Source organism: Trichomycterus rosablanca, chromosome 18 (genome assembly GCF_030014385.1).
Source record: "Trichomycterus rosablanca isolate fTriRos1 chromosome 18, fTriRos1.hap1, whole genome shotgun sequence".
NCBI lineage: Eukaryota > Metazoa > Chordata > Actinopteri > Siluriformes > Trichomycteridae > Trichomycterus > Trichomycterus rosablanca.
In genome coordinates, this window is record NC_086005.1 from 16,903,681 (window position 1) to 16,916,809 (window position 13,129).

At 38.3% G+C, this 13,129-nt stretch overlaps 1 protein-coding gene across 1 annotated transcript in view; it reads left to right on the forward strand.

Annotated features, from left to right (window-relative positions):
- The window catches only part of LOC134332750 (myosin-IIIb), a 103,396-nt gene that overhangs the window by 13,473 nt on the left and 76,794 nt on the right, over nt 1–13,129 (forward strand). Inside the window, exon 3 of the mRNA XM_063014542.1 lies at nt 3,520–3,650. Coding sequence (XP_062870612.1) covers nt 3,520–3,650 — 131 coding nt within the window. The remainder of the gene's footprint in view (nt 1–3,519; nt 3,651–13,129) is intronic.

Sequence of the window (13,129 nt, forward strand, 5' to 3'; positions counted from 1 at the left end):
CTTGTGCGTCAGCTTCCTTCTGGGATGACGACCATGCAGACCGAGTTGATGCAGTGTGCGGCGTATGGTCTGAGCACTGACAGGCTGACCTCCCACGTCTTCAACCTCTGCAGCAATGCTGGCAGCACTCATGTGTCTATTTTTTAAAGCCAACCTCTGGATATGACGCCGAACATGTGGACTCAACTTCTTTGGTCGACCCTGGCGAAGCCTGTTCCGAGTGGAACCTGTCCTGGAAAACCGCTGTATGACCTTGGCCACCATGCTGTAGCTCAGTTTCAGGGTGTTAGCAATCTTCTTATAGCCCAGGCCATCTTTGTGGAGAGCAACAATTCTATTTCTCACATCCTCAGAGAGTTCTTTGCCATGAGGTGCCATGTTCAATATCCAGTGGCCACTATGAGAGAATTGTACCCAAAACACCAAATTTAACAGCCCTGCTCCCCATTTACACCTGGGACCTTGACACATGACACCAGGGAGGGACAACGACACATTTGGGCACAATTTGGACATGTTCACTGTGGGGTGTACTCACTTATGTTGCCAGCTATTTAGACATTAATGGATGTGTGTTAAGTTATTTTCAGAAGACAGTAAATCTACACTGCTATACAAGCTGTACACTGACTACTCTAAGTTATATCCAAGTTTCATGTCTATAGTGTTGTCCCATGAAAAGATATAATGAAATATTTGCAGAAATGTGAGGGGTGTACTCACTTTTGTGATACACTGTATATATATATGTAGCTAAGTGTATTTATTTAAAGTATCCTCCAGGCCACCCAAGAAGGATGGGCCCTGCTGAGTCTGGTTCCTCTCAAGGTTTCTTCCTGTAATTTTCAGGGAGTTTTTCCTTGCCACAGTCGCCCTCGGCTTGCTCAACAGGGGTTTTTTGTATCTGTTGGTCCTGGATTTTGTAAAGTTGCTTTGAGACAATGTATATTGTAAAAAGCGCTATATAAATTAAGTTGACTTGACTTGACTTGACTAAAGTGATTAAGATGTAGCATGCAGACTGCAGTACTGAATGGCTTCAGACTAGCAGTCCTGAAAATAAACAAAAGAAAGGCGAATAACGACTTGAAATGTCATGGAAGGTTTATATGAATAATTTATTGGCCAGAGGAGGATCCACACTTACCAGCAGGTGTAAAAGAAGGTATTGTTCTCAGTTGGCTAGCTACACCTAGGTTTCAAATTAATGCACATTACACAGTTTGTGAGGTATGACAAAACTGTACATAAGGGGAAATGCATTGGGATGTCACAATATTGGTTTATATTTATTATGCCTGAATATACGTAGATATTCAGAATTCATTTGGTGTTTATAGACTATGCTATTTTAAGTCGTGTAAATACACTGCATTTATATGAAATGCCTTGAGCATTATTTCTACACACTGGTAAGCCTAATCATCATGACCACCCACTTAATGTGTTTAGTTTTAATGCCTGCATGCCCATTAGGTGACTTCACAGCCCCATACACAGAAGGGTTGGATGCACTGTGTTGTGACACAATAAACACATCAAAACACATCAATGTGGCATTAATGAGTCCTGACCACCCAACTATTGGTGGTTTGTGGTTTGTCCCTTATTGGACCACCGTTCTGTGGATGCTCACCATGACTGCCTGTTAGCATCCCTTGATGTTTTGTAGATACTTCAACCCAGTTGTCCGGCCATAATAATTTGGCCCTTTTTGAAGTCACTAAGGTTATTTTGCCTTATCATATCTACTGCAGTCAACACATCTATTATGATAACTACAACTACCATCAGCCCAACATGTATTATAAGCCTTAACCTCACATGCATGATTGTTGTAAAATAGGCTTTGCTATTTGTTTTAGTAGTGGTCAACATTTAATTAAATCATTATTTACGGTTTTGTTTAAATGCTAAACAAGTATTTTTAAATAATGTGGATATTTGAATATTTAAATGGTATAGATATGAAACTGTGATACATTTGCTAGACTATTATTTTATGGGTTGACTTAGTTAACCAGTTAAATAGCTGGTTTATGTTGTTTCCTTAAATGCCGAAAATGCTATAATGGCACACAAAGACGTGCTAAACATGCCATTAAATCCAAATAAAATAGCATTTAAAATAAAACCTGGGGGATCTGTGTTGTTGTAGACCACAACCAGAAAGCAATCGTTGGCTTCTGTTTTTCTGTTAACAACAAGCCTGATGATTAGGGATGTCCTGATTTATTACTGAGCATTGATATTAGTACTGATACTGCCATCCAGTATTAAAATGTATGTGAGACATTATCTCATTGATCTCCTCACATTATATACGTTATATGTATGTGTACACCTGACTAGGAGACCATTCCAAAACCATGGGCATTAAGATGGGAATTAACAGTCTCTACTATTTCGGCTTATTTAATATTTGTGCCTATTTAGCCCAAGAGCATTTGTGATGTTGATGGCCTGGCTCGCATCAGCATTCTAGTTTATACCAAAGGTGTTCAGTAGGGTTGAGGTCAGGGCTCTTTGAAGGCCACTGAACGTCCTCTAGACCAAACTTGTTAAACCATCCCTTTGTGGACTTGAATTCTTCAGTTCAAGTGTTTTCACAAACCTAAATTTAGAATTTAACTACATCTATTTTATAGAATTTATTTTAATACATGTTAACAGTGAGTGTTGAAGAAACACCTAGACTAAGTCATGTGTTATGTAGTTAGGTAAAACATTATGTAGTGTTTACAGATAATGTACTGTATGCACAGAATGCATGGAATGTTGACTGGCAACACTGGTTATTTATGGTAACACAGAACAAGTACAAATACAATGAATGAAACCATCATACCTGTATGACCTTTCACACCCCTTGCTTACAGTAAATCAGCTCTTTCACTTAGCTGACAACATTAGCAGATCAGTATTGGGTACAGGGCAAATCTTAAGAATTTATCAGTTTAATTTCAACTGACATAGAATGGGTAAGACTACCAATAACTGTTCAAAAAATGTTGCAAACAGCTAAAAAATGGTCAGTCCGGTCACAAAAGAAGATGACAAGTAGATGGTTCCTCATAAATCTGACCTCACCCATAGTACTAGCATTCCACCTTAAATGTTTTTTTTTTTGTAGTTGAAGCATTAGGCGTGACTATTCAATATAAACTGTTTTAAAATAGAAGAAGTGAATAATAATACACTTTATAACTAAAAGTATGTACAGCCTCCTTCCAAAAGGTGTTTAAAATCAATTAGGGAAAATAAAATATTAAGTTAAAATTTGTGATTAAGTTAAGGAAAGATTTTTAAGTGTGTCTCTTGAAATTTGTACATATTAAGTCAAAGTTGGTTGGGCAGTGATGTTGGATCGATTTGTTTTTCAATTCATCCCAGTAGTGCTCAGTGGGGTTGAGGTCAGGTCTTCAGGCCACTGAAGTTTCTCCACACCATATTCATCAAACTATGTTTGTGCATTTTTAAGATTTCTAATTTATCAATAACACAAAAATGTCTTTTCAGGTGTCTGAGCGGTACAAATGTCATGAGAAAAGCACTTTACCTCCACATATATTCGCTGTAGCAGACAGAGCATACCAGTCCATGTTGGGCCGTCTGGCTACAGGGCCGAAAAACCAGTGTATCGTAATTAGGTGAGTAGCTTTATGTCTTGTATGAAGTAGGCTGTTTTACAATGTTTCTTTTGTTTTGTTTTTTGTTTCAAGATTTCGCCTAAATCTTTTAAGGTGTGAAGTATGTCTTTAAATGTGGGTTTGAATAACCAACACTTATGAATGGGGCCTTATTTCCTTCCTACTAAATTTACAGGAAAATGTGCTTATTTTTTACCTGATTTTTGAATTTCACATCAAATTACATATTACACGGGAAACTGCTCATTTCACGGTCTGTGAGACGATTTTCATGGCCGTGAATTAAGTAGGGCCTTAGTTATAAACTGTTCTGCCTGAAGCAAAAAAACCTGGAAATTTTTTTTTTAAGATTCAGTTTTTAGTTAAAGTCAAACCTACACCATATGGTCAAAAAATTGTGTTTGAGTGTTTGTTGTTAATAAAAGTTTCTCACAGTATAAAATTAATGATATAAATAGGTTCTATGCTTACAGTTTAAGAGCAACAGTTAAAAGGCCATTTCTTTGCAAAAAGCAAGATTCATAAAGACATAGATTGACTAGTTTGGTGCAGAGGAACTCAACCCCATTGGACAGGTTTAGGATGAAATAGAACATCTATACCTTGTGAAGGCTTTTCTTCCATTTGGAGCACACATTTCCATAGTCACACTGCAAAATCTTGTGGAAAGAATCATCTGGAAGAATGAGCTTAATATGAGGCATACATTTTATATATTATATAAAATGGTCACATACATACTTGTGGCCATGTAGTGTGCATTAAATGTTGAAGCTTTCTAAAGTTATTGAATGAATGATTCCTGAAAAGGGTCAGACTAAATGCATTGTTTATTTTCACACACCTTATTAAACAATTCATTATTTTGTTATTAAATATTTAATATTTAATAATTAAATAATAAGAATCAGTCCCCCATGTAGATCGGGTTTGATTCTTTGTGTGAACATGTTGAGGCAGTCAGTCTGAACATTCCTTCATTGCAAGTTTTGACAGATGAGGAATTGCTAGGGAAAATAATGTACTGCTTGTTCCTGGGAAAAAAATAATATTAATATTACAGGTGGTGGAATGTCCACTGCTTAATCCAAATAGTATGTCAGCCCCACTAATTAGTTAAGGTGTTTCAGCTACACTCATTGCTAAAAGGAGTATAATATCAGTCATACATTTTATCATTATGTTTAAGTTGTAATTGTTAAGTTTGGGAAGGGCTCTTACCTATTCTAGTATAAGTTTGCTTCAGTGCAAAAACAAGGTCTATAAAGACATAGTCCGGTTTGAAGAAATTTAAGTTTCCTGCACAGAACCATGATCTTAATACTGGTAAACAAATTTGGGTTGAATTGGAACACTGATCTGTACGTCTTCATACGTCCAGAGCAATTTAATTCAATAAGAGACCAATTTCAAATGACAGTAAAAATGACCAATCACATCTTCCCTCTAAATGGGGTGGACTTCGTCACTGCTAACGTCATGACAAAATCCATTCATTGTGAGGACATGGGTGTAATGTAGAATTGTTGATGGCAATGGTTTCCATACAGACTTGTTTAAGTGTAACACAATTTTCAGTACAGTGAGGTGAAAGACGGTGCAGTAGTTATGGCTGTTCTTATATGTAGTGAATAAATATAAGGTAATTAAAGACAATTATTTTACCTGTTCTGTTTATTAAGAGTATAAGAGAGCAGAGGGCCAAGGTTTAGAGGTCATGGTATTGGCTGATGAAGTTATCACTAATGCAAAATTGCAAGGGAAAATGATGGGCTGCTTGTTCTTGGAACATGGTGGACTGAGGTTTTGGGTTGTGGAGCGTCTACCAGGTAAACTAATCACAATAGCATGTCCTGATCATATCGTTTCTTTAGCCATGATGACTATAACACTGCACAACTTGGCTTGGAAGGGCTGCATCATACTGTGTCCATCTTCATAATAATAGGTTATCTTCTCAAAGGAGGCACAAAGCTTAACTGACTTTAAATAACAAAAAAAAATCCAGATTGCTCTGTGAAAACTGCTATGACTATTGTATTGTATACTATAAGTTTATGCTTCCCTGGGCACAATATATATTCAGGTAAAATAATTTATTGAGATTTGTTAAGAATTAACCTTTGCAACAAAATGCTTGGAAGAGGTTTGGACACCATTCCAATTAAAAACTCTTTTTAACTGATTTGATCTATTACGATTGTCAGTTGTCAACGTTTTTCTTTAGGGTCTGTCTGCTGATGACAATTTCAAAGCATAATAAATTCTATGAATTGTCAAACACTGTGCTAACACTTAACAATTTCAACAATGGGCTGATGCCTAATAATTAGAATATAATTCTATATATAATTCTCATATTCTGGCCAGGAAGCAAAAATCCAGTACGACAACAAATGACCTGCCGGTAGATTTACCTGACGCAAGAGTGCTGGTGTAAAATGGTGGTCATTCTATGCAGGTTATGAACTAACATAATCTGCATAGTAGAGTCACATAAGGTAACCTTATCTGTGACCTTATCAAAAGTCAACTTTCCAAAGAAGCAAATGCATCTATACTAGATTGTGCTGTGAACTGGTGAGATAAAACTAGAACCACAGCTACCAAAGGTATATTTGGGGGAAAACCTGATTAGCATTAAATAAATATAACATCTTGACAACTTGTGGATTTATTATGCTTTAGGGATGTGTGGAAGCCAGTGGCACTGAAAATATTGCATGGGTGAATTGATGAAAGAATGGCTTTTACTATATAGTATTTGCAAATTTTGGAAGCAAATGTGTTGTAGTCAATCAGGAAACCACAGTCGAGTAAAAGGCTAGTAATTGTCAGTAGTAAGTGGACAGACAATTCTTACTAGAGGTTCAAACAATTATGTTTTTTTAGCACGATTGACCAATTGCCAGTTCCAAACGATTAAAAACACATGTTCTCTTTAATTAATTAATTACCTGTCAAAACAAACTCTCATGAAGTCAATGTTTGTGCACATGCATGTTTGTGTGCGTACATATACGTTATTTACCCAAAAGTATGTGGATGCTTATTCATGAGCTTGTTGAAAATCTCTTTTCAAAACCAGGACTTAAAAGTTAAAGACTTTCCCCTTTGCCCTTTGTAGCTATAGCAGCCTCTTCTTTTCCACACAATTTTGGATTGTTTCTATGGGAATTTCTGCTTATTTTTGCTCTTTAGTAACCAGTTTTTATATTTAAATTATTGTGTGCAGCTGTCAAGTAATACTATAACCCAAGTAAACTTGAATAAAAAGTTTTAAACTCACCACTTACCAGGAATCACCACCACTCTGCACAGCAAACATGAGTTTTGGGGATTCAAGGTTCAGTTATCATCTCTAGTCATTGTCTGAGAAGTTTTACACGTTTTTGCCCTATTAATGTAAGTATCTTTTAGGTACTCCAGTATCCTTCCATCACACAAAACATGCTTCTTTTGCCCTGTAATTGGTAAAGGATGTATTCCTGTCTTAGCCCTAGTGTTGTCAGGGGGAGCCAGACCACCCATGACCTTGACCAGAATGAAGCAGTCACTGTGTTTTGTGAGATGACACTTTATTAAAGTACTTCCAGAAATGAAAGTGTTGGAACTATTTGTGGCACAGTGGTCTAATACACTAGAATACCACTCCAGAGAGCTTGGATGGCCTGATGGGGTTCCTCCTCATTGCCACTGCATATACAGGGGTTGGACAATGAAACTGAAACACCTGTCATTTTAGTGTGGGAGGTTTCATGGCTAAATTGGACCAGTCTGGTGGCCAATCTTCATTAATTGCACCAGTAAGAGCAGAGTGTGAAGGTTCAATAAGCAGGGTAAGAGCACAGTTTTGCTCAAAATATTGCAATGCACACAACATTATGGGTGACATACCAGAGTTCAAAAGAGGACAAATTGTTGGTGCACGTCTTGCTGGCGCATCTGTGACCAAGACAGCAAGTCTTTGTGATGTATCAAGAGCCACGGTATCCAGGGTAATGTCAGCATACCACCAAGAAGGACAAACCACATCCAACAGGATTAACTGTGGACGCAAGAGGAAGCTGTCTGAAAGGGATGTTCGGGTGCTAACCCAGATTGTATCCAAAAAACATAAAACCACGGCTGCCCAAATCACGGCAGAATTAAATGTGCACCTCAACTCTCCTGTTTCCACCAGAACTGTCCGTCGGGAGCTCCACAGGGTCAATATACACGGCCGGGCTGCTATAGCCAAACCTTTGGTCACTCGTGCCAATGCCAAACGTCGGTTTCAATGGTGCAAGGAGCGCAAATCTTGGGCTGTGGACAATGTGAAACATGTATTGTTCTCTGATGAGTCCACCTTTACTGTTTTCCCCACATCCGGGAGAGTTACGGTGTGGAGAAGCCCCAAAGAGGCGTACCACCCAGACTGTTGCATGCCCAGAGTGAAGCATGGGGGTGGATCAGTGATGGTTTGGGCTGCCATATCATGGCATTCCCTTGGCCCAATACTTGTGCTAGATGGGCGCGTCACTGCCAAGGACTACCGAACCATTCTGGAGGACCATGTGCATCCAATGGTTCAAACATTGTATCCTGAAGGCGGTGCCGTGTATCAGGATGACAATGCACCAATACACACAGCAAGACTGGTGAAAGATTGGTTTGATGAACATGAAAGTGAAGTTGAACATCTCCCATGGCCTGCACAGTCACCAGATCTAAATATTATTGAGCCACTTTGGGGTGTTTTGGAGAAGCGAGTCAGGAAACGTTTTCCTCCACCAGCATCACGTAGTGACCTGGCCACTATCCTGCAAGAAGAATGGCTTAAAATCCCTCTGACCACTGTGCAGGACTTGTATATGTCATTTCCAAGACGAATTGACGCTGTATTGGCTGCAAAAGGAGGCCCTACACCATACTAATAAATTATTGTGGTCTAAAACAAGGTGTTTCAGTTTCATTGTCCAACCCCTGTATGTCCTCCAGTGGCGGCTGCTGGTCTTTCAAAGAGGGGAAGTTCATTGTCGGCTTACATCATAAAATTTGTCAATTTATTTATACATAAATTCTGCCCATTTCAAGAAAATGGCCTGTGATCCTATCGTAACAAGTAGGCGTCTTTTCCAGGGACTTGACCAGTGTCCTTTCAATGGCCAGCAGAGCTAGGCTGCTTAGATGGCCTTGGCCCATTGTGTTGCGGGTGTAAGACTTAAGCCTTTTTAAACAGGAGAAGCTCCTTTCTACACCCGCAGATGTAGCTCCAATTGTTGCCACTAACAATAACAGCTTGTACAGCTGAGGCATTGCACTGTCCAACTCCATGTCTTTTACAAAAACCAAGAAATCACACAGCTTTCCCCTGTTACCATGTAAGTCCTGATTTAATTACAGGACTTGAAGTTCAGACCTCAGTCTCCATGAATCTAAGTACTGGCCATAACTTTTCAGGACACTCTGGAATGCCTCCTCTGGAAACACTTCTCTCATGTCATCAAACTTCTCTGGATTTACTAATTCTAAGAAGCGCAAACTTTCCAAATTTGAAAAACGCAGAGGAATCTGCTTCATGAGATTATCAAGGATGGCCATGTACAGATTTCTGTAGCGCTCCTGGGGATCCTGGAATAGGGAGAGACGATGCTTTCTCATGGGCTCATCTTGTGGGTCTGATGTGAGACCTGCTGCTTTGGCGTAAACAGCTTGGAAAGCCACCTCCGAACTCTTCTCTTTGACAAAAGCAAGAAGAGACTCAATTATTTTCTTGCAGTAGAGAACATCCATGGCCCTCTGCTGGATGATATCAAAGACCACATCAGTCTCTGAAAAGATTTGTTCATGTGTACAACATGAACACAAATTCAAAATCCTCCAGTTTTATTACAAAACCCTTGGCACAATCCAATGTGTCATCATCCAGTGTCTTATCTGCAATGATGTTATAAAAAGTCTGCAGGAGGCCATCATAGTTGTTTGCCACAGTTCTCACTATCCGTGATGTGAAATTCCATCGAGTAGGAGCATTTCTGGGCAACCTTGAACAGCCTGCAGACTCAAGAAAAGATGTCCTCTTTGTGGATTTGGAGAAAAATGTGGCAAACCCAGAGAGTGATGCAAAAAATATTCTGCACTCAGACAAGCATTTAGCCCCCTGTGACCGCACCCGATTAAGTCTATGTGCATAGCAATGCACAAACATTGCACTGGGGGCAATTGCCTTCACTTTGGCCTGCAGACCATTGAGGGCTGAAGCCATGACAGCAGCCCCATCGTATGTCTGTGCCACAAGTTTATCCCTAAAATTGTAGCCCTGCATGTTTTCATTGAATACTTCAAAAACAGACTGAGCATCTCGCCCCTCTGAAACATCAAACAAACCAATAAAGCGCTCCTAAATTATAGTGAACAATGACAGAAAGTTGGGCACGGCAAGCAATATCAGTTGTTTCATCCATCTGCCATCCAAAAAAGGGAGCAGCCTGAATTTCATCTCTGATCTCATCAGAAACAGTGGCTGAAAGAGCAGAGATCAAGTCATTTTGGATAGAATGAGACATACCAGAAAACACAGCTGATGACTGGAATTGTGTGGCCAGGACAGAGTCATATTTAGATAATGTTTCTGTGAACTCCCTGTAATTCCCCTTGTTGGATGATTCACTACTCTCATCATGCTCCCTAAATGATAGCTCCTGCTGGCCCTGTTTTGTTTGACTGTTTCATTACGTTTTTTTCACTTGAATGCGAGCACCTTCATTAATTGCATGTTCAACCCTGACCCTGCCCAGGCAACTTAACCTTGCACATGCACTCACATGTTCATTGCTCTTTTCATGCCTTTTATATGCCCAGTCAAAGTTAGACAGATCCCCAAAACCCAATTTTGGCCAGACAAGACATGATCCCTGAGATGATTTCATCAAGAGGCATGGCCAACAGTACATTTTCTTTGTCACAGCACTTCCAGTCAGCCAGCTAACTTTGTCATACCAGGAGAGCTGAAAAGACCTGTTACCTTTCCCTACTTTTTGCACCAAATCAATCTTAGATGTTGATCTGCCCTGCTGTTTAATTCTAACTTTCTCCTCATAAGGAAGACTATCAAATGGCTTTGCCAAAATCAGGTCTGGTACAGAACTAAAAAATAGCAAATACCGAACATGTAGAATGTCTTGTCTTTTTCTTTACTATACACTATTTTTGCCAAAGGTATATGGATATCTGAGCCTGACCTTGTTGGACATCCAATTCCCAAACCAAACCTTTGGGAAGACTTTGTATAAGAATTTAAAGTGTCTGTGGAAATTTGTGCTCCAGTCAAAAGAGCATTTGCAAGTTTAGAGAAGGCCTGGCTTGCAGTCGACGTTCCAATTAATTTCATAGGCATTCAGTGGGCTTGATGGGGACTCTATCCTAGTTCATTCAGACCAAAGCCGTCAGATGATTTTATTCCCCTGCTTCATGCACAACGGCCTTATAATGCAAATTTTTTTTTATATAATTGTAAGTATAATTATAACAGTGTCCACATTCTTTATCCACTAGCAGTCCCCCTGCTCTGCTTTAGTATTAAACACATCTACGAACAATGTAGCGAGGTGCCATCTTTCCTAGTTAGCATGCAGCTGGGGATGAATGAGGACATGCGTGTGTTGAGGGGTGGGAGCGAGGAAGGTTGAAGTCTGATAATCGTTCTGACGACAGGCCAAGAATGTACTCAGTGTACTCTGTGACAGCATGACAAAACACACTTGTTTGCACACATTTACATGAGCTGGGTGGCGGATGTAAACATGAGGTTTGTTTTTAAATATTAGCTGGTTTAGGATGAGATGGCGTGCCATCTTTTACCTGTCAGCTGATGGTTATGTAATTTAATAAACAAATATTTGTTAATAAACCAGTGAGAGGATGCCATCATTGGCACCCTGTTGTTTATATCTAATTTTGGATAGTCTTAAGCCATGCCCAGTTAAAGGGATTCTGATGGCTTTTTAAATTTAAACTAGCAATTAGTGGTAGTCATGGTTTAATTTCTCTCAACTTTAAAATCAGGACCTTGCTAAAAGTGTGTCAGGAAATAGATTGTGGCCACAAGCATTTATTTGCAAGTTCCATTGCACATGCAAATCTGTTAAAATTGGCCTTAACCCTTTGCATTTACAGACCAAGTGGTCCAAAGTGCCATCAGGCTTGGCGTATTTGCTTATCAAATAGCATTTTTTTATTTTTACCAGCTGTTGGCTTTTGATTTCTTTAATAGTGCATTTAGTCTGTTCTAAAAAAAAAAAAAAAAAAAAAAATCATGCCCAGTCTCAACTGCCATACACAGTCTATAGAAGATGATTTTTTTACTGGTGAACACAGCCATCATATAAGGAGTAAAAGATAATTATGCAGTAAAGACAAATAATTATGTATTAGTTTTTGTTGTTTATGTACTCTAGATGACCAATATTGTCTGGACACCTTTTTGGAAAAAAAATTTGGTTTCTTCTATGTTTGAACATCATATGGTTTCAGATTCCCATACAAAATGTCATATAAGACAAGGAAAACAGCATAAAGCAAGAATTATTTAATTTATTATTAATTATTTGTTAAATAAAATCTAAAAATTATTCAAAACCTTGTTTACAAAAAACTTGTCGTGCCACCCCCACCCTGATCTCAAAACCTTGAAGAATTTGCATCAAAAGTTTTACCATGTTGGCTTTTTACATGTTATTCAATTTCTATTTTTGTACCTTATAGGATTTCTGTTGATAATGACAGTGTGCTGCACCTATTAAAACCTACTTTTCTAGCCTACCTTACATTGTTAAAAAGGTTTTATTTGATTGATGTTTAGATTTGACAAGACAGTAATTCAAGAGTGTTTGTTATTTAATGAAAGTCTTTTGTTTAATTAAGTTATGAATATGCAAACAAAAAAATTTAATTAGACTAGGGATGTCCTGATCACGTTTTTTTGTCCCCGATACCGATCCCGATTATTAATTTTGATCCCGATCCGATACCGATTCTCAAACCGATACTTGTATTTTCTAGATATTGTCTAGATAATACTGTTCACACAGTGCACACTTCAAGTACATTACAATTATTCAAATTAATCCAGTGTATATATTTAACAACTAAATAGCTCTGCAGTGCTGAAGGGAAAAATGCTGCATCCAAGCTATTGCTTAATGTTTTTGTATTTTTACAAAATCAATCAAAATGAGTGAGATAATTAGTTTTACTTTAAACTTTACATTCAAAGAAAAAAAATGTTTAATGCAGTGATACACTAAAAATGAACAGAAATCTGTGTAGCAGCTTAACTTGAATATAAGAAAAAAAGTTACTTAAAAGCATTACAGTAAAACCTGAATACCAAAATTAAATGGAAAGGCTCTTTTGTTATGAAGGAAGTTCTTAAAGTGCTTGTATTGTGACAATGGTTTGATGGACGTTTGTACACGAAGTGAGTGTGTTTTGACCCT